The sequence below is a fragment of the Cygnus olor genome, chromosome 5 (assembly GCF_009769625.2).
Source record: "Cygnus olor isolate bCygOlo1 chromosome 5, bCygOlo1.pri.v2, whole genome shotgun sequence".
In the NCBI taxonomy this organism is placed as follows: Eukaryota; Metazoa; Chordata; class Aves; order Anseriformes; family Anatidae; genus Cygnus; species Cygnus olor.
In genome coordinates this window covers 3,402,375-3,424,397 of record NC_049173.1, presented here as the reverse complement: position 1 = coordinate 3,424,397, position 22,023 = coordinate 3,402,375, and the positions used below count along the sequence as shown (strand labels likewise).

General features: G+C 46.7%; 1 protein-coding gene across 1 annotated transcript; it reads right to left on the bottom strand.

Moving 5' to 3' along the window:
- Nucleotides 1–3,493: 3,493 nt before the first annotated feature.
- STYX (serine/threonine/tyrosine interacting protein) lies at nt 3,494–20,754 on the bottom strand. Its single transcript, XM_040558267.1, has 11 exons — nt 20,473–20,754; nt 11,183–11,215; nt 10,208–10,261; nt 8,992–9,089; nt 8,228–8,288; nt 6,872–6,908; nt 6,301–6,340; nt 6,155–6,205; nt 5,468–5,540; nt 4,405–4,498; nt 3,494–4,001 (listed from the first exon to the last, which is right to left on the bottom strand). The coding sequence occupies exons 1-11, from the start codon at nt 20,527–20,529 to the stop codon at nt 3,928–3,930; spliced, it is 672 nt and encodes a 223-aa protein (XP_040414201.1). The 5' UTR covers nt 20,530–20,754; the 3' UTR covers nt 3,494–3,927.
- Between the last annotated feature and the right edge of the window lie 1,269 nt (nt 20,755–22,023).

Here is a 22,023-nt window from a genome sequence, read left to right as displayed (position 1 = left end):
TGACTTTAAGCATATCTGATGTACAGTTCCATCCCTACAAGTGTGACTTCTATGAAGCAAGTCTTGAAAGGAAGTCCTCAGCTCATCCTGGCGGTGGAGCCTTTGCCCCCAGCCACCTGTCCTGAAACCAGAGGTAGGCATCTGAGCTGCGATGGCTTGCAGAGGCAGCCACAACCCCAGCTTCTCACAGGTTTTAGCAGTTTGGAACTTCCAGTAATTCAAACAGGACTGTGAATTCTCTGATTCTACACCACCTAAATAGCTCCAGGCCCTCGTTAAGAGCTAATGAAAAGGATCAGTGCCAGTGAGGAGCAGGTGATTGTAAGACAAATGAGCTGGGTTGAGAACTTGGTTTTGTGGCTGCATGACAATGCTTTCAGGTGGGAAGAATCCAGCTCATCAGCATGGCTTTAGCAGGGAAGGTTGCTTTGTTCTGTACCACAGGTGACATTCTCAACCCCTCAGATTACCCCATGGAAAGGGTAGCAGGTAGAGAAGCTGTGCTGGGTGAGGAAAGGTACTGTCACCTCTGGAGTCACACCTGCTTAACTGCGAGGCTGTCAGGAATCCCTCTGGAGGAAGAGTGAAGGGGTTTGTTTTTTTACGTGAGTGGGCCTCTCACAAGCAGGGGCCCTAGAATCGTTCAGAGGACGCATACCCCAAGCACACTGCCACCCCTGGAGGAGCGGGAATGGCTCTGCAAGGTGCTGGCAGATGCTGTTAGCTCTGATACCAGCCCAGGTGAGGACTGAGGAGGGGCACTGTGGTTTCAGGCATGCCTCAGCCAGCTGGAAGAACACCTCGTACATGCAAGTACATGCATTTTAAGCTGTCAGCTCACAGGAACTGGAAAATACCACAACCAGTAACAGCAACAGGTGGTATTCAAATACATTACACATCTTCCGACCTGCAGAAGGCCTGGTAATTTATCTACAACAGAGTTGGTTCCCCAGGAACGGGAAGACCTACCCAGAGAACAAAGGAACCATGAATTTTTGTCAGAAATCAAACAGGGAAGTGTCTTCTAGTAACCTGGAGCTAACTACCAGCTTCTCTGGAGGTTTAATCATCCTTGGGGTTTCAGCCCCTGGTTTACAGCTCTCAAGAAGCAATTTCCAGCTCCTTCACTCAGCTCACCCTAAGCTGGAAAGGGAACTTTGGTACCTTGACATGCAGTTGTTGATTCCCCAGAGACCATGGTACTGCAACTTTCCCTCGGAATCTGGGGAAGGAAAAAATTTCAGCCTGTAGGGGTACCCTAAAGCCCCAGGGAGGGACCCTTGCTGCTAATTGCTACCTCTGGTTTAACCTCAGGAAGCAAATTGTAATTGAAATACATGCTAGCAGTAAGCTAAACAAAACACAAGAAGTGACAGCTTTGAATAAAAGGCTGAATAATAGCACATAAGAGGAAACCTAATCTCAGGATCCCTTAGGATCTGAGAGGCTGTTATCTGCAGGGCAGCAGACCAGAATGACTCTAAAAAGTCATCAGCAGGGGGTAATGGGATTAAAAAAATAGATTGGTGGAAAATCCTTAGTCATGAAGGCTGTTGGTTTGTGAAACTGTCTCCCCAGGGAACCACCAGGACCCAGTGAGGTAACAGACCCAGACTATGCATGAACAAGCCTCTCCGGCAAGCGATAGTTAGATGAATCAAGTGTCCTTCCGTCTGTGTCTCATCTCTGCCCTTTCCCAAGGGTTCCAAGAGGAGCTGAAATAGGAAGCAGTTTTAAGCAGAAGTTCTGGTTCCCACCCCTGTTTCATCAGCAGCTTACAGGCGGCAGCAGTCGGTGAGCCGTACAAAGGCGGCAGCCCCACACTCCACACTCCAGCCAGCTGGTAGTGTTGTGGGGTAAGGGGTGAGGCATCTGGGGATTTATTTATTTCCCACCAGCCTCAGAAGCCTTCTTTTAGAGTCAGTTAACAAAAAACCCCGCAACTGCGGAACTAGCACCGTGTGCTGGGCTGAGCGGCCGGAGGACGGCAACAAAGGGAAAGTGCTGCTGAACCTTGGCTCAGCTCCACTGAAGCTGTGAGCCCTCCCCATGCACGGCCCTCCAGGGCCTTCACATTCCACACGAGAGGATTATGAGGCTACAAAGCCTCATCCGAGCGTCCTGGCTCAGCTAAAAGCCTTGACTTCCTGCAGGAGGGTTTCCTCAGGTGTCACCAACACCTAGCAGCACGCTTTAATCCAGTCAGTAGTTTTCAAACCACAACAATCTGCTGTTTGTAACAGGTCTCTAGCCCTGACAGGGGAAGAGCTCAGGCTTGCTCTGGAGGGACTGTCTCTCTGCAAGCCCCCCGGGGAGCTGCAAGAGAAGGCAGAGGATCGGTGACTAAGCCAAGATCAATAAATCACAGGCGTGGTCAATGTGCCTTGAATGCACAAAGTAAGGCAGAAGTCCTCCTATGAAGTAAACAAGCTCTTAGTCCTCAGCAAAAGGCAGCCTCTGAAGAGCTCCTCACAGTACAAAGCGACTTCGCTGTTCAGATTCCTGCAGGCTGCTCCTTCTGAGGCTGACAGAGCACTTTGGCCTTCAGCGTGCAGCTCTATCGGAGTACAGGGAAGGAAGCTGGATGCTCAGATCCCCAAACGCCTTTTACATTGGTTAAACTGTCTTGAGCCCGCCCATTCACTGTTAAAATATAGCCTAATGACAAGATTTCCCAAGTACACCAGTTCTAACAGCTTTGCCATTTGCTCTGTCAACACGCTGCTCTAAAGGAGCCATCATTTCTTTCATATCTTTTATGCAATAGACCAATTGGCAAATAAAGCAGAAGTGTAGAACTGACGCTTACCTCGTCAGTAGCTATCAGAGCTTCTGAGAGGGTGGAAGAGTTAAAGCTGCACGAACTGCCTTAGCAACTCCCAGTCTGAGAGGTTTAAAGCACCCATAAATGTGTGGTCTTAATCATCTCTAATGATTTAAGAAGAGCCATGGTGAATCCTTTCGGTCTTGATACTGCTATGGCCAGTGCTTCAGGCACCAGTTTTCAAATACCATCCAAATTTTTACCTTAAATGATGCAACTGTTGTCTAACTCTAGGAACTACTTCAATGCCACTCTGAAGATGCACTATTCTAGTAGACAACTCAACCACACCGGTTGTTCAGCTTCTTAAACAAGTGATTTAACGAGCAGCTGCTTAATGCTAGCTGAAAGAATTCAGTCGTGATGTGTGTAACGTTGGTAGCTGCCTTTTGTATTTAATAAAATAGTCATGTGCTAAGTTATCAGTACTCTGGTAAAGTAAGTTAACTTGCATAAAGCAAGTAGAGATTTTTCAGAACAGTTTTCTCTTAAGTTGGCCTCAGCGTCAGTCTCAAAATAAGTCAGTATATAATGAAATTTTATAACAAAGTAAAGAGTTAATACTGAACAGATCACTGCTGTTGCTCAATTGCCAATAGTAGCATATAGCATGGCTTGTAAAGCTCATTTCTACGAGCATGACCATAACATAGTGAGAACAAAGTAAGTTTTAGCAAATTTTTTCTTTACTAAAGTCTCTTGTTATAAATTACACAAATAACTTTATAAACAAATCCCCCCCCAGCTTGCATTTTGTTTAAAGTAATAACTTTATATCATACAAATAAAGAAATTTCAAGTATGAAAAGTGCATTATTGCAATAATACCTCTTTGCAAGTCCAAAAATCTTGGTTTAGAATAAAACTGTAAAGTGTAAAAAAGGAGTAAAACAATCAGTGCCATCTATTCATTCAAGAAGTCCAACATCTTAAAAATGATGCTTAGTGTGTTGCAGAGGCAGATTTGCATCTGAAAGCAACATGTAATTGAAAAGAAGCTATGTGTGTGTTCATCGTTTTGCATTATTATTTTTTTTCCCCTAGTTTTCTTCACCTTTCTTGGCAGGAATTCACAATACAAACAGTGCTGTCCTCAGGTATCATCCATTCTGTGCTGCTGCCACTTGCATGGTACCAAGTTCTTCGTCCTCTTCGTGCATTCGCTTTAAACTTCCTACAAAAAGGAAAAAAAAAGAGGATAAATAACAGCTGTAATAATACCCATCTGTGAGCAGGGCTATAGGACAGTTGTTACTGTTTTATTGGAAGAAGTGGACCCTTAAAAGGGGCCAACATTCAGTTTCTGGGACAGGCGGTTGCTTATAGCACTCTTCTTGCCTTGCTTTTCGCCACAACAAAGATAAATTTCCTAGAACCCACTATTTTTGGGCTCCCTTTACACCGCCCCCATACTTCATTTTTCTGTTTGTACAGAGCTTGCACATCAACTGCAGCCATCTCCTTCCCAAAAGTCTGAGATTCACTGCTGCTGGGGGCTTACTTAGGGTGTGAGACAGTCACCCACACAACACCAGGCTAAGCAGGTGGCAGCAAACACAGTAGAAGAGGCTTCTGACCTGTAGTACCGGGTGGAACAGAGAGGGATCTCTCCAGCTGCAGTGGTGACATCATCTGGATGGTTAATTTTGCTAGATAGATGGCTTCATATTCCTGGGGAAAAAAAAAAAAGTAATTATACATACTGCTATTAATTTGGCATAATGCTTTGTAAAGAGGAGAACGACTAACTCAAGAGTTCAGGACACATCAGAGGGTGTTTTACAGCAAGGCAGAGATTTTAAAGGAGTAGAGCGTTGACACAAACAACAAAAACCATCAGGAAGGCAGAGCAAAAGAAAACTTACAGGGTGACAAGAAATAGCTTTAAGAAAGAGAGAACTGTCATCAGAAAAAAATCCCTGAGAACGTTTAGAGAACTTCTTGTTCCCAGCAGGCAATTCAGACAGCAGAAGCAAACCAAACTGAGAACATAGCAACTTCAGAGATTTGTTACGAGGACAAACCACACAAGAACTTCAAGTTGTGTTCCACTGACCCATCACGCCTCTGTTACTACACAGCAACTCCTCAGTAGGAATTACTTAAAAAACCACACACACACTCAGGAGACATTTAGTCATCCTGCTGCCAGCCACTTAAGCAACAGAGATACTGCAAATATGCTTCACCACGCTATCCTGGTGTTTGCTGACCATGCACCCAACAGACTCCTGGAATATGATAAAGCAATTTCACGACATTTAAGGTTTGCTGTTTCATACCTGTGAACTTCATCGTCTATGAATGCAAGTGTCAAGTAGCATCACAGATGTGTGCTACAATACCTGCATTGCACTTTCCTTAGCCACCGACCAAGCTGTTTCAGAGCCTCTTGATCACTACACAAAACAGAATTCTCTTATTTCTCCCATTCCTGGATTTGCTTTGTCTGAAGCTTATGTCTAATGAATTAGGATACCCACTCATCTTCCTCCCAGGCTCTGCTATAACTTCTGACATTTACTTGAAGCATATTTTTACAGTAAATGCTAAGCCTAAATAGAAACAATGGCTTTGGAACAAGATGAATCATCAAATGGGTTTTGAGCTATGACCAGTAAAAAAAGAACAAAACATCACCTGAAGTTGGTGGACAAATCCAGCATTAGGATTAATACAGAATCTTCTTTCTTGAACATAAGTAAATGCATCCCTTAACAAGAGAAGGGGATAGAAAATACTTCAGTGGAAAACAGACCGTGACAAAACCATCTGTGATTTCATGAGCAGTTCTTCAGGTTCTATAGTTCTTAGAAAATACACAACCTTCTCAGAATCGGTTTGTGTAATTGAAATTGTCTGTGCAAAATAGGAGGCAGTAGTTGCAGCATGCTCTTTGCCCACCCCCACCTCCAGTCTTCTGCTTGCTGGCCTGTTTTCAACATGCTGCTTAAAACAGCCTCTTGGGGCCTCTTCTATAAGGTCTTACAGTGAGGCATCAATCTATGTAGGCTGGCATCCTGTTCCCATTAGCAGCAGGTACCTACTTCTTCATGAAATGCTGAAAACAAACCTGCAGTGGAAAGAAATGGAATAATCTGCCTCACCTGAAGTCTTCACTCAGTCTCAGTGGGTGACAACTGGCTTATGTGACAGTACAGGACTGCTCGCGTTCCCTCCAAAATTATTATTCATTTACACTACTTGAATTAAAACAGCAATACCTACGGATATATCGGACTTACCTCTAGGTAAGCACTCTTGCTGCCTTTTGAGAGGAATCATTAACTACATGACTGTGCAGTACTGTCCATACTCTGTTCTTACCTGTACTTCACCCCAAATGTTTCCATTATGTATGCAATAACTAAGGCAGCACTGAAATAAAAGACAAAAATAAAAATCAGTAGAATATATTCCAATATATTCTAAAAAATATTTAAAAAAAATAAGCAGGACGGATAGTTTCCTACCTTCTAGAAATCCCTGCGTTTCCATGGACAAGAACTTTTCCTGACAAGGACAAAAACCAAAACCATATTCGTATTAACTGAGGAAAATTCTGTGATGTAGTTTTTCCTCGTTATGAAAAACTACACAGCAGTAAGGTACATCCTAAGAACAACATGTGCGTTTTAATTCACTCTAGATTACCAACTAGACTGTCCATTTCTGCCCCAGGGATACAGGAGCATAAATTTTTCTCTTCTGGGGATTTTGAGTAACAGGATCTCCATTCCAGGACTGCAAGGCAGATTTTAAGGCCCTACATTAGGGAAGAGACAAAACTCGTTCCCACACAGAACACACTTGCGTTTAAAGTGAAAAAACAGATACATTAAGAAGCTTGTTTTCCATTTGGAGGTAAGAGGAAAAAACACTTTACTCTGCATTTGTATAATTCAGTTCAAGTTGAACACAATTAGCCTCCCAAATTCAAGAAAACCTCATACTTAGGAGCACATTATACACACCACTAAGCTAGCTATAAAGCTTTAACAGCGATGTATTAGTAAATAAAAGGAAAAGCAAATCTGATTTTACCTCCACTTTGTAAACTTCCATCAATAAATTCTTTAGTCTAAAAAGAGAAAAGAATTACAAGACAAACATTCAGATTATTCTAAGCGTTACTACTACTTGCATTTAAATATTGTGGAACTTTTTTATCAGTCTTTCTACACAACAACAACAACTCACTCTGTACGGACTTCAAAGCGTCTGGCTGAAGCGATGTCTTTTTTTTTGTACTTTTTACTATACATAAAATAGTCAGTGAAACTTAATGTGAAGCCAGGCGCAAAAATGCTTTAAGATCCATTGTGTGTGCTGTTTACATTCATTATGTGACATGTTGTGCCACCATAATAAAAAAGCAACCTCCAGACATCTTTGCTTAACAGTTCAGGGGCAGGAAAAAACACATGCATCAGCAGAAGTATGGCCTGGATCACACTACTGATGCCCATGTCTTCTGAAAAGTTCTCCAATTATATTTTCAGTAAAAAACAGTAGGTCTAATCAGTCTATAAGGGGAGACATGATCTAGTGAGGTCTGTGAAATACTACCAGGTTGAAACAGTTGATTAGATGAAAGGCAAAAGCTAGGTAATTTATTGTGGAGAAAACTCCGATCAGACTCTTAAAAATACGCCAGTAGAAATACTAAGATGTCAGTAACTCAGATTTGCAAAGGATGCTTTGGTCAAATGGCATTATACTTTAGAAAAGCTGCAAGCCATCAGTTAATTTGCCTTCTTCTGCAAAAACGTGACCACCTCTGCTATATGCAGTGAAGCCAGAAAAGCTTTTTTCTTTTTTTTTCCTTTGAGTGGGGGAAGGAAGGAAATGCTTTTGCTCTGTTACAAACTAACCTAAAATAAAGATACAAAAATCAAAGAACAAACCTTTAGTTTTGAGCTTTTTCCACATTTGACTATGTCATGTGTACTGTTTAGTTTACAGTTACCTTTTAACTCCTCTGCATGAACATCTTTCAAGATGCTGTAAAACTGAGCTACACCAACTAGTTACCATGTTCTGTTTAATTTACATCTCTTGTATCAAATACTAAAATAAATTCTTTGGTGATAAAAAAGCTTCCCTACAGGCTAAGGGGTTCCAAAATAAGTATTACTCTCACATAACCTGTCTTCTTTCGGGACCATAATACGCTACAGCTCTTACAATTCTGCCTCTGTTTCTATGCTTGTAAGAATGAGTTAATCACCCTTACTACAGTGGCAATAAAAAGGTCACTTAAGAGTTCTCAACCCTGCCGCCTGCCTAGGAAAGTGCCTCAGGTTGGGCTTCCCACACCTGGAACCATGCATCTGTTTGTTCACAAGAATCTTACCGGACAACTCCATTCCCAACCCATTCACGTTAACCAATACTTACCATAGGGAAAAATCGTATTATATTCTCAACTGGATTATCTGCAATATCCAGGACTAAATACCTGCAACGAGAACAGTTGCCATGAGTACACAGTAACGCTTACAGCTGACTCAGCCCTGCGACAACACTCCAACCTGCAGAAGGAAGCCGACACTACCCACGTAGCTTTACTCTCCGGTCCGAGCTCCAGAACTACTCCGAGCAAGCAGCCTTCTGAGCTGTCCTTACAGGGAAGCAAGCGAGGAACCTTCTCCAACATCCCCAGACAAAATCGCCCCGGGGGGGCGGAAGAAATTCATAAATGCTGTGCTACAACGACAGAGCTGGGTTTGAAAGCAGCACACTATGTGCTCACATCCTCGCCATCAGTATGTGAATACGGGCCAGCATTCTTTTCTGGGGCTCTCTATGCAGGTTTTTCAGAGGTACACATTTTCTGATCAAGTTACCTCAAGTGTTTTATTGACAGCAGAGACTACTCAGAACTAACCAGAACTTACAACCTCATAACTCAAGACAGTTACTGGACACTAACAGATACTTTTCATTTGTGGATTTGCTTACGTCTGGAGTTTAGCACGATGAAGAAACTCCACAGCTTGGATTTAAGAGTCTTTGAGAAATGTGATAAGGTGTAGAAATAGTCTTTACAACGTAAAAATAACCAGAAAGAACGCGCAAAAAAGATCTCATTACTACAGAGTAATGTGTTTAAAAGTAAGTCTTAATTGTTTACAGTTCTGCACATTATGCTCATTTCTCACCTAAATAGCTGTTGGAAGTTTGGTTTAATAAAGTTTGCTTCAATGTTTTGCCGTATGCATATTACATGGGTGATTCCATGTTTCTGAAGTATAGGTAGCTGCAGAAAAAGAAAAACAGATTTTTTAAAACTGAGTCCATCGATTACACGGTCATTTAAAAGAGAAGCTATACTTAAATACGCAATGAGTTACATCAAGTACTTGAGGAAAATCAGAGCTGGCTTTTTAACATTCAAAGCTCAGTGTGAAAAATTCTCTTTCAAAAAAGCAAAAACACAACCATCAGGATCTGTAAGAAGAAAAGCATTCCAATGATAAAAGGAAGAGGCAAGAAAGGCGTTCAAAAACTTGTTTGATTTTGCCCACCTTTCATTTCTCCTGAAACTGCAAGTGTGCATATGCTACAGCAATTTTCAGCTATCATTGCTTCTTGCAGACCGCTTCTTGCAGCCAGACCATTGAAGGTAAGAGCAGTTAGACCACAATGCAAGCTGGCAGATAACAAGCTTTGGTTTTGCTTCTACGATCAAGTCAAGCACTGCTACATACTTTATTTTACTGTGTAAGTTTCCAATTCTGGTCTGTGCTGCAACACTTCAGTAAAGGAAACTGATTGCCTGATCGGCGATGTGCAAGTCTGATTTTTTTAATAACCTCTTAGAAAAATTATTTTAAAGCTTAATTATAAAACTCAATTTTTAGTATACAAAACACAGACACACGTTCACCACAATTATTTAACATGTAAGTCACTTCAGACCTAGAGTTTTCTCTGGTTTGCAAGGCATAGGTAAAGCTGACCAGCAGAAATTAAGAACTCGCACGTGTATGTACGCACGCACGCACAACTTCAAGCCATGTGAAAAATCAATCAGGGCTCTTTTTCACTTCTTTCAAGATTGTTAAAGAAAAGGCAGTTTTTGCAAGTGTCAACTGCCCCAGCACATGGCTGCAGGGCTGCAGATTCTCTCTGGAAAGTCTCTGGAAAGAGGGAGGCATCGATACCAGCCCCTGATTATCCTCCAGGTTTAAGAAACCACCCCATAAACGCACGATGCATTACTTCTGCCGAGCAGGAGAGATGTCAGGGGATTGTACAAAATGTTGCAACCAAATTTATACCTAGGTGGATACAGACGTACACTTGAACACATTGCCACAGTAACAAAGCAGCACAGCAAAGTTTCCTTATGAGACACTCTTCTGAAAATCATACCTTGCTTTTCATAGCTGAAGAATACGGGCCTAAAAATAACCCGGGTAAAATTTCCTAGGGGGGCAGAAAAACAGACAGTTAATACCAACCCCAAATTATCTGAAATAACACGCTGCATTCGACCCCACAGGAACAAATAATTCACACGTCCGTGAGACGTTATCAAGTGCTGTTTAAAACAGGCCAAGGGAACAAAATAAAAGCTGCGTGACCTTTGTGCAGGAGATCTTGTTCTGGAACTGGAATTACGTCCTTTGTTTAGGCTAAGTTCCAGGTTGACTGATACCTCTTACCCAGCCCCAGATCGAACGTGGGCTTCGAGGGAACTCTGCGTTTGTACATAATTGTGTCTCCAACTTAATTCCTAAGCGCTCTCATGGAAAATATACACGTATATCAGGTCTCTAGCTTTGTCTCAGTAGTAGAAAAAAGCTAATTTTAACCAGTTATCTCCTCCCCAATAAAGGCATGAAGGTCTCGTACAAAGATTTGGCTGACGCGGCAGGAAACTTTTAATTGTCCCGAAGTCCTACATGAGAACAGCTGCTCCCAACGGGATTTAAGTTAAAAAGCAGAGCTCCAATAAAGTTTTCAGTAACCGTCTCCTAAAAACATTCATTTGGGGGGATTCTGAAGGAGATCTTTTTGTTTTCCTGTACTTGCACAACGGAGACCCAAACCTACCTTCACACTATGCCAGCAGCCCTCTCCCCCTGCCACTGAACCCCTCGCTACCTGTAGTCCCCGACGGAACAACAAGATGCCACCACTGGAACCACATTAATCCAGGGATGTCTGAGAGATATTAAACCCCTGTCCTTCCTCCACTGGAGCAGCACATCTCTCCCAGGGTGCTGCCTGGTACTTTACCCTAAGGACTGATTTTAATACCAGCTTTTTTTGTATGGCTTTTTTTTCCCCCTATAGAAGGCACCGTGGGTTTTGACTCAAACGGAAAATGAAAGCGTGTCATACCTGCATCTCTCTCCTCATGGGATAGGTCCAATCCTTAAAAATAAAATAAAAATAGTTATATAAGCATGCAGAAGGGAAAACAAATCCAGGCAGAGGCCTATCCGTTCACATTATATAAAAGAATAAAGTCTGTTTTCTGCATGTGTACGAGCTAACTTCTACCTCTCCAGGCGGACGCCAGCGACACTCGGGGACAAGGCACATCACTCTTCTGAGAGCAAACGTGCAGAAAAACTCAAGCACCCGACGTCATCAGCGAGGACGCCTGTGCAGGAGAGCCGGCGTGGTGTATATCCACTGCTCGGCTTTCTGCTTTGAAACGTCTCTAGAGAGGGTAGGCAGAAGGAGGGGGGAAGAAAAAGGGAAAAGCTTCAGGCCATTCTGTATTAGCCACAGAGGCAAAAGAGTCCTTTGGTTGTTACATTCCTGCAGCCCTGAACAAGCAGGCAGAAGGAAGGAGGCACAGCAGTAGCTCCCTTAAAACCCAGACTATCTCACTGCCTCTACTCAAAGCAGCTTAGCTCTGAATATTCAGGTTTTAGCTTTAACAACCCCAGAAAGCCGTGTTCTGCATCACTACAGCACGCCATAAGGAAACTGATTCCCACTTTTCCCCACGCGAGGCCGTTACACCGGGAAGGATCCTCGCACGACATCCACGTGCCGGCGCTGGGCCGCACGAAGGCGATGCCCAGCCGTCCGTCAGCAGCCAGCACACGGCCACCTCCCGCAGGATCCCGACCCGCGGGGCTCGCTGCCCCCGCTCGGTCTCTCCAAACCTTCCGGAGGACGTGGCAGGCCCAGCGTTTTCAGCCCTTGCTCCGTTTGACAGAACAGCCAAAGCTAAACTGAACGAATCCTTCGGCAGAGCCTCCGTGCCTGTCCTCGCTCCCTTACAGCTCCCGCTGTGCTGTCAGCGGGCTCTCTCTCGCTGCCCCGCAGTACGAGGGAGCCGTGTGAGATCCCAGCTACCAGAAAGAAGAGGGGAAGTTTCCGGACGTAGCAAACCTAACAGACCGCTCGCCTTTATTTACGGAACTCGGTCGGTTGCTCCACGCACGCCGGCAGCTAAGAAAAAGCTTCGCCACGTGCCGCTCCTGTCGACGTCCTGGTCTCCTCGGAGCTACCAGGAAGTTCAACTCCGAGTATCCCACCTCTGCGGCGAGGTCTCGAGGGCTTCGAGAAAGATCCAAGCCCTCAACCCACGGCTTTGCCCACCTCAGCACCCACAGCTGTGCCGGAAGCACCGATTTCACAGTCAGCCCCTTTTTAGAAGGGCGCACAAGAAAAAGTCAGTGCTTCCCCTGGCCACACACGCAGGGAGGCTTTGCTAGCTCTTGGTAGGGAATTAGAAAGGATTTTAGTATCAGGGAAGTCATCCTGGAAGCCACTTGGATTGAATCTGGGGCAGCGTTTCTGAGAAAGCAAACAAACATTAAGCCACTCAAAACAATTCCCTGAATACTACGTAAAATGGTAGTACAAACAGGGACACAAAACCACGCTGAAATGGTCTCTGTTAAAGACAGAGGGCCAGCTAAGTTGTTTTTGCGTGTTCCAGCTGTAATAATAAAAGCTCCTGATAGCAGAACATAGAAATCCTGTAACAAAGGGATGGTCTTTAAGGAACTGTATCCTTTGAAGGTTGACCCAAGTAAGTTTTAGCGTAATCCCACTGCCTCACTGCATATACAAAAGCGTAATTTATTCACCAAAATGCGAGGAAGTCCTGGTTTTGTCCAAGTATAAAAACAACATCATGAGGAATAACTTCTGAAGAGCTTAAGTTACGCTCCAGGAGCCCTAAGCGGGCTTACTACTCTATTTATATACTTGGGGAATTTAGAAGTCTTAGTCTGGAGCGTAATGAAAACACAAGTTCATCAGTACTTTGGTCAAGGGGACTTAACGTGTTAAAAATATTCCTCCGAAATGCATCTGAAGCAGGAAATTGGGTTAGTCACAAAAGCTGTAAGCTGCGCACAATAAGTAGGCAAGAATTTAGCAGTACGTAGTCCAAAGGAAAACAAAACCCAAAGGGCAACAGATGCCACAGATGTTCAGAACACAAAAACAAGGCACTACTAGCTCCAGACATTAGCCGCCAGTGTTTTCCAAAAAGCCCAAAAGGTACAGTTTGCAATGGATTTTAGTCTGCGAAATAAATATCTGAAAGATGCCATCGCAGACTGTATGTTTTCGTTACGCAAGGACACAAACTAAGAGCGATTCTGCTGATTGCCTGACATCCCTTCCAGCCTTTTAAAATTAACAACGCAAGATTATTCAAACGGCATGCAAAAGGCCATGAAAAATCTATCAGAGTAGCAAGCAGAGGTCTCATTTTAAGGAGTTCATTCGTTAACCGTGTTCTTCACACTGCAGCACCCCGAAGGCAAACAACAACTGGAAGTTTCCCTTTATCAGACCGAAGAGGTCTTTGATACTTGGAAGACAAAATAGAGAGAGGGAATGAAAATAAGATAACATGAAGCTTTACAGAGGAGCCACTCACCTCTGACGGGTCTGCCCAAGCTAGGCTGTGAGGGACAGGTTGAAGAGATGCCTCTTGTGTTTTTTGAGGGTGCTCACAGCGCTGACCTGCTCGTGTGTCCAGGCAAACGAAACGATGGGGGCTACTGCGGCACTTCGTGCTGCCTCCGTATGGAGCGATGAGCAAGTGAAAAGGGAATGAAGCACGTTTCAAAGCCCTCCTTTCCCCACCTACAGCCAATCCCTAGCTGGAATAAATTCAAGATATGAACAAACAGGCAAGATTTTGCCTTGCCGCAGACAGCTTCCCCGTAACCACCATCTAAACTACACCAACAAGAGTCACTTTGCCAAGAGTTGTGTTATTGATGTGTTTTGCCATAGCTGTACCTTCTTTAGGAGAACAGTTTCATGGAAAAAAAAAGAGTTGACAGGACACTGATGTGCTCAAATGCATGCACGTGTGGATTTTTTCCCTGCAAGAGTGACCTTGGCTAGGACTCCCATAACATGAATTTTCAAATTAATTTAGCAGCTTTGATGTTGAGCCTTGTCCATGCTCAAGATGTGCAAGGAAACTGCGTGGTTTTAAACGCAGCTCTACAACTCGCCACATGCAATCTGTGCATGCCTCGCCAGAAGCAGGCAGTGAAATGGATACCCAACGTGGTATCACTCAGCAGCCTACTAACCAGTTAGAAGATCCCCCTAATTTTCACATATACAACATATATCTAAAAACTTTCCTGACTACTCTGGGATTCTGACCCCCTTTCCAATACTCAGGCAGCTCTTTTACTGTCAACAGCATTGCGTACCTCTCTGTACAGATTCCTCATCGTAATCCACCACAGCAAGACTTACGATTGTTTGTTCCTCACGTACATCAAGAATCTAGGGCTGTCAGGATCCTCTTGCCTACGTTTGTTTCCACGTCCAGTGGTATCTTCATATAAGCTATAAAACTCAAAGTGTCTCCTCCCAACCTGGTACAACGTTCCTCCAGTTTGTGAGACTAAAGCTGAAGACAAACGATCCGGCAACGACAGCCCCACGTCCTGCTGAGCTGCTTCGATTCCTTTATCTGCTCTGACCGAGCGATCTCTTGGCTGTAATCTCGTACCGCTCTCTACAGGAAAAGAAGATTACTGCTGAGCAGCAGCACAGCAGAGAAGTCAGAAGATACGATCATTTTAACTGCCAACACTGCCGCTGCTCCCCCTGGCAGCCTGCAGCTTGGGTGGTGGACGGGTCCAATCCCCTACCTCAGCGGTCGTCCTGACACAAAAAGCTTCATGCTTAATTCTGAGGAAGCGTGAAGTTTAATTTGCACTACAAAACGATGTCCCATCCCGTTTGAAGGTAGGACAGACAACTCTCTGAGAAACCTCCCATCTGATACAGTCCAACAAACCGGGTGGTTTGGTTTCCACCCATACCAGGCTCCTTACGGCTCCGTCACAGCTGCCCCTCAGTGCTGCAGTAATTCATCTTCCATTTCACTCTGAGATCGTAATTCACAGCTTCTCCAACTCCCCTCCCAAACGCTTTGCTTTTCCCTTACAACGTCCTCAGTCCACTGTCCGGAACGCTTTACCTGAGCTACTACATTTAAAAAGCAGAGCTTTGTCAGGTGGGAAAGCCTGACCCGGTGGCAGCTGGGAAGCTGATAACACCCCAATCCTCCGGCTCTCCCCGGCTCCTGTATTCCGTTTTCTTCTAGGACCGTTTCCACAGGCCGACAGCTCGCTGCAGCTCTTCAAGGCTGAGGTTTGTTCTTTTGCGCTTTCCAAACTAGACTCCCCTTCCACTTCAACCCTTCCTTTCCTAGCTGGTTACTAGGAAGCCCGGAAACGCGTTCACTGAAGGCCTGCACAAAAAGAAAGCTAGCCACACCAACGGACTTTGTAAGGTGCAAAGAAGCAGAATAAACTATTACCGAAAGAAACCACGAACTGTTAAAGCAGTAATAGCACAGACTCATTTGCAACGTTTCAGCAAGAAAATAGATAAAGTCCTGAAAGCATATTCGAGAAAAACATTTGAGTATTAACGAAGCCTACCATATTTATCGGCACGAAGCATGTTACTCTAAGGGACTCAAAATTAGCTAAAGCCACAAATGAAATCAAAGGCTGTGTCTTCAGTTCTGGTCATGCTTCACGATCTCGGACACAGTTATTCTGGTTAGAAACATAAAAAAGTATATATATATTTTTTTTCCCAGATGAAAATATAGTGCAAATATATAAATCCAGGAAATTAAACCCACTCTTTCTGCTCACAGAAGCCACGTTCACACTACTACCAAGACGGGGGTAGTGCTAAGGATGGGCTTTGGCACTCTGCTAACGCAACAAATTGCCTGGCTGAAGGCGAGGGCACTGCCAGCCGACGGTCACCACGCTCAGGGACCTGACACGGCCCCCAAAATCACCTATTTCTACATGAGATCCAGGCTCCGGGTCCCCACGGGAGGGACACAGGGGTGACAAGGCCGGGTGGCAGGACGGGCACAGCCACTTTTCGGCACGGCCAGCTGACGGCCGGGCTTTGGTGCCATGGCCAAGCAGCTCCGGGTGGCCAGGGCTGGGACGCCGCGCCCAGCGATGTTTTGGGGATGTTTGTAAGCGGGAGCTGGCCCACGGGAAGTCCTTATCGTACAAACACCGGGGCTTTTGAAGACACAAGGAAATACAAAAGCAGGAAGGCGGGGAGAAAAAACAACCGCGGGCGGGAATGACAGAGCGCACAGAGGAAGGAAGAAGAGCACAACAGGAAAATAAAGGCTACGTGGGCAAAGAGGAACACGAGCCACAAAAATGACAAAATGTAAACTCGGGAGACTAAATGGTAAGTAGAAACATAATATAGAGGAGAAACATCGGTTTCTTTTTTGTCCCATCCTGTACCTTTGGGCCAAAAGACCTCCACGAGCCTGCTGAATACCGGTTTCGGTGCCCACAATGAGCAGCACCAGCACCTCCTAAAGCGTGGCGCCCCAGCCAAGGGGCAGGGCCGCTACAGTCTTTGGTTTTGTCGTTGCTAGCTTTTATTTATTTATTTTGAAAGTTGATTTAAATCTTGGACTTGCACAGACTCAAACCCGTCAGCTCCTCTACATTCCCCATCAAGACTACTCTGTGTTTAAGTTTCCTTTGCTCTGTTACGTGGGCAGGTAGGATACGTACGATAACACAGGCTTCCTACTTGTTTTAAGGAGTGTGTAGACGAGGAAAATCGTTGGGTTTTGTTGAGGGGGTTATCTGGGTTTCCTATCAAAGGCAAAAGTTTAAGATATTTGTTCCGCCTTTAGATGGCCTGCACTACCCACGGTTAAAAAGCAGTCAGATATAAACTAGTGTTTCAGACTAAATATAGCTGACAAGAAGCGAACGTTTCTCTAAGAAGTCATGTGCTATGAGAGCTCATTTTTGCACGCATAATAAAAAGGCAAGTTTGACTACTTAGCCAATAGGCTGATAATTCTACTACAAAAACCAGTGTCCTAAAAAAAAAAAATCTACATGGATCATGAATAGTAGTTTACTCAGCCTGCCCACAAGCAAACATGCCAACGTTTTAACAAATAATTGAACTGGCAGTCGGTGCCGTGTTCCTGTCGCATACATCTCACCCCTATCATTTTTGGTTTAAGATTTCAAGGGATAACAATAGCCGCCAAATTCCCTAACTATCCCAGTCCTTATTTACCATCTTTCGAAGCGTGCTAAGGTGTCTCCGTACTAATACACCAGCATGCACTGCTGCCAACCTCTTTCGAAGGGTCCCTAGCTGTACATTTTTATGCTGGGAGAAAAGGACCAGCATTTCCAAAATTTGAGAAAGTTTTAGAGCCCAGCTTGGAAAGCACGCCAGTTTTAGAAAAAGGCACATAAATAAATCTAAGCCTAAGTGGTTTCCATGCTATGTTCAATCAGCATTACTCATCGGGCTTCGACATATTCACTATCAGCACCCTATAAAACAACGCACACTATTTACAGACTTTCAGAGCAATTACCAGAAAACCCCGGCAAGAACGTGGAGTTACAGTTTCAATAACCAAACAATAAAACTGGAACAACTCAAGCGGCGTAAGGACGCGTAAAAAGGAGTTCAGCTAGTAACATGGGCTTGCCAGTGCGAGACGGAAGCTGGCGTATCCCAGGCTTCGTTAGCTCACGCTGCAGACCCAGACAATTAGCCAGGCTGTAGGCAGCACGCAAGGGCCAGAGGAAGTGCTCCAAAGCGGCGCTGACACACGCTTGCACCGACGCGTGGCAGACGCTTGTCTGTGCTTGACCTGCTGCGAACACGGTTTCGCCACCAGGACGAGCCTTAAACACGCACCAGGTACAGGAACAAGAGTGACACCCATCGCTAGGAGTGCTCCGAACACGCTTCGGGTCCATCCGTTCCTGAGATGTTATCAGGGGAGGAATGCAAAGGAGGCATGCACGGCTCTCCAGCAGGCAAATACCGCCAGCAAGTCTCAACGCGGCACTTCACAACCTCCACCAGGTACTCTTAGACGCGGTCAGTAGTTCCAAAATTCAGCAGGTTTTAATACTATGTGTGGATTAGGGGCGTTGCAAACCATCCACAGGCCAAGATATCTATCTATTTATCTAGCACATATTCCTGCTGAAGTTAATCCAGCGACAGGCTGTTGCCACCCTCCCCAGCCGAGAGCCTTGCCCACTCTTACCCTTCCTCGTACCAGCACCGCGGCGTGAAGCTGGGCGGTCAACCAGCCGGGCTCACAAACTGGCTTTTTTTGTTTTAAGCCGTCCCACAGTTGCTGGTGTCAGTCAGGAGAAGGGAGCTGGCAGCTGGACCATGTTAAAATGACCAGTTGTGGACTGCTCACGAGCACGTACATCGGGACATAAACCAGGCATTCCCCAAGTTCTCCCTCCACTGCCCCTTCTCCAACCAACGCCTTATAATCAAACCCACCACGACAACTCCACACCACACATAACCCTCTTCCTAAAAAAGCATATTAGAGGGACCCCTCATTAAAGAGCCTCCTCACAGCAAAACACAAGGGCTGATCTTCAGCTCTCTGTGAATTTGGAGACAGAATGGCTTCAGTTTCCTGAGATTTCTTTTCCAAAGCATCTTCTCGAGGATCGGGCTGAGGGCCCACGGCTGCAGCCTCTTACCCTTTGCTCAGTAAGTTAGAGGTCCGAGAGCTTAGACATTCTCACAGCGGCTGCGACTCTTCTGCTTCCCCAAACACTCAGGGATAGAGTCAGACACAAATGTGAAGCCTTGAGCATGTAAAGCATATGGTTTTTAAATATAGTCCCTGAAACTCTCCACTACGGACCTGCAGCATTTGAAGTTTTAACATTATATACATTGTATTATCGAGAGAGAAATAAGAAATCAAGAAAGAAACAAAACCCACTTTGTGAAGGGCGCCGTCTTACAACTCACCTTCCTCAGCTAAGAGTTGCAAGACTAGCAGTGACCTCTGTTTTTAAGACTATTTTAGCCACACACTCCTTTTTAGCTATTCGAGTTAGAAGCAGGCTCAAAAAGTCATCTCATCCAGCCTAATTTACTTAACCATCTCCAGAAGCAACCTTAGATAACGGGATTGGTTTCTCCAGAAAGAAAAGATATTTAAAAACAAACAAATTACAAGCCTCGCAGGGTTGTGTACGATTTGCGTTCAGATACGAAGCGATTACAACTTTCTGAAAACAACCGAGGTGATTTGTAAACACTTGCAGAGCCCTGAAGTGGAGAGGGCACTAAATCACGGCAACAAAAGCAAGAGAAGAAAGCAGGTACCTGGAATCCTGAAGGTACTCTTACCACAATAAAAGCATTCAACAACAGCTCCGTTGACACAGCAATAAACTGCGTTGTGTCTTGTCTAACAAGCTGGCGTTCGCGAAACACGGGGCAACCCGTAGAGCCGCGAGGAGCTCAGACACCACCGGCTCACCGCACGGACGCGGTGACATTTTGTACAGAGTGCTTGATGCCACCAAAGCGGCACGCTCATGGGCTGCCTGTGGCACACGAAGACACGCCAGCAGCACCCGGGGCAGCAAGACGAAGCTCCGCCAAGCCCCGAAATCAGACACCGGCCCGACGGGGCTCCTCCGACACCACACGGCTCAGCCTTGGCAGATATTGCCACCTGCCTCGACCGGCTGACACGTCCCGTGGCAGAAACGCCTCCTCAGAGCACCAGGTGGCTTCTGGAGAGCCTCGGAGCCAACTGCTCGGAAGGGGACGGGCAGGTGGGGCTCGCTGGTGTGGAGGCGAGGAGTTCGTTGGGGTCTTGGGCGCAGGCGGAGGGGCGAGGGAGGACACCAGAGGCTGTGAGGGGATCGTTGTGAGGGGACCCTGGGGGCGGTGAGGGGACACCAGAGGCTGTGAGGGGACACTGGGGGCTGCAGGGGGACCGTTGTGAGGGGACTCTGGGTGTTGTGAGGGGATCACTGCGAGGGGATACTAGGGGCTGTGAGGGGACCATTGTAAGGGGACACCGGGCGGGGCAAGGACGCGGAGCCTCCCAGCGGCGGCCACCGGGGCCTGCGGGCAGGGCTGGGTGCAGGGACCCCGCGGGGCCGTGAGGCCGGGACCCCTGCGGGGACCGGGGGAAGGGAGCAGGGAGAGCCGGGCCGGGCCGTGCCGGCGGGGAGCGGGGCCCCGCGGCCGGCCGTGAGGAGGGAGCGGCCCCGTCCGGCGCCCCCCGGGGGCTCCCCACAGGCCCCGGGGTGCCCCCCCCTCGCCCCGCTCCGTCGGGCGGAGGCGCCCAGGCCGCCTACCTCGGAGTCCTCTTTGGCCTGCGGCAGCGCGGGGAAGGCCGGCTTGGCGAGCTCCATGGCCGGCCGGGCGCTCTCCGGGCGGGGCCGGGCCGGGCGGCTATTTGGGCAGCGGGCCGGCGGGGGGAGGCTCGGCGGCGGCGGCGGCGGCGGCGGGGGGCGGCGGAGGCGGCGGCGCGCTCAGCCGCTCTCGCCCGGCCGCCATGCTGCTGCTGCTGCTGCTGCTGCCGCCTCTTCCCTCCTCCTCCTCCTCCTCTCCTCCTCCTCCTCGTCCTCCTCTCCGCCTCCTCCTCCTCCTCCTCCCTGCCTCCGCCCCGCCCCGGCACAACGGCCGCCCGCTCCCCTCAGGGCTCCCCTCAGGGCTCCCCTCACGGCTCCCCTCGCGCCCGCCGAAGTTTCCCCGAGCCCAGCCCGCTGCCGGCCCTCGCCTCGCCGCTTCCATTTTGGCGAGCAGCCCCCCTTGGTTTGGGCCTGCTGGGCTCCGCAGGCTGGCAGAAAGGCCGAAGAGATGGGGTACGGCTTCGTGCCAGCCCGCCGCCCTGCCAACAAACCCCCTCGGCTCTGGTGGCAGCCAAGAAAAAGGCAGAGCCCCACAGTATGCCCGCTTCGCCCACAGGCGCACACACTCGGGTGGCAGGCAAAGGCACTTTTTGCCCCAGCCAGGGATGGTCCTGGGCCAGGAGCCTGGCCCCATGCTCTGCTGGACCCCGTCACCCCAAACTGTCCGACTGTTTTGCTCGTTGGCTCATCTCCCCCTTGAGAAACCTTTGACAATCGTGTTTGAGCTAGCGAGAGATCAAAAATGAACTCAAAAATGAAGGGCAGCGCAGCAGGAAAAGTGTGGTTCATAGCTCTGGCCAGCACCTAGAATAGGAACAAGGAGGGATACTTGGGACATTACCACCTGAACTTCAAAAATATAACCATTTCTGGTGCTTCACAAAACTGTTCTGTCATTTTACCCTTCTCCAAGGTAATGTAGGAAGCTCAGCTCAATTTTTGCATCACCACAGTGCTCAGAGATTGACTTTTATTGCACTTTGACTACTCAGGTGTAGCACCCATACCCAGCAGCTCCGTCTGAGCTGCACTCAAATGCGTGGTATGGAAAACTAAAATTGAAATTTGCATCTTATGCTCCTGACGCAATCACATTAGGAAGTTTTCATAAGAACCATCGTCCATAACAGCCATTAGCTGTAAATGCGAAAATAGCGCCTGTCCCGCTGCAGCTGTTCTATGCCTTCCCCTGCCTCTGTTTTGTCTCATAGTGACAGGGAATGAAATATAATGCTGGTTGTTAAAACTGCCAGGGAGATGCTGCTCAGCGGTGCCTTTCCCAGTAAGTCTAGAGTTAATTTAATGTACTTGTCTGACAGCTGAGCATGCCCAAAGTAATCCAATTAGAATAATGAGAAGTAGCCAGAAGTCCAATCTAGTACCCTAACTGTTCCAGTCTAACACTTCAGTAAATTCCACAGCACAGTAAGTCAATCTCCACACACACCCTCTGAGGGGAACTGATTAGAAAACAGAAATAATACATAGTGACAG

Coding starts and splice junctions, on each gene's coding strand:
- STYX (XM_040558267.1), bottom strand. CDS start 20,529: ATGGAGCTCGCCAAGCCGGCCTTCCCCGCGCTGCCGCAGGCCAAAGAG. Junction 9,090..10,207: donor CTTCAGCTATGAAAAGCAAG/GTATGATTTTCA, acceptor CTTTTTCTGCAG/CTACCTATACTTCAGAAACA. Junction 5,541..6,154: donor ACATTTGGGGTGAAGTACAG/GTAAGAACAGAG, acceptor TCTCTTGTTAAG/GGATGCATTTACTTATGTTC.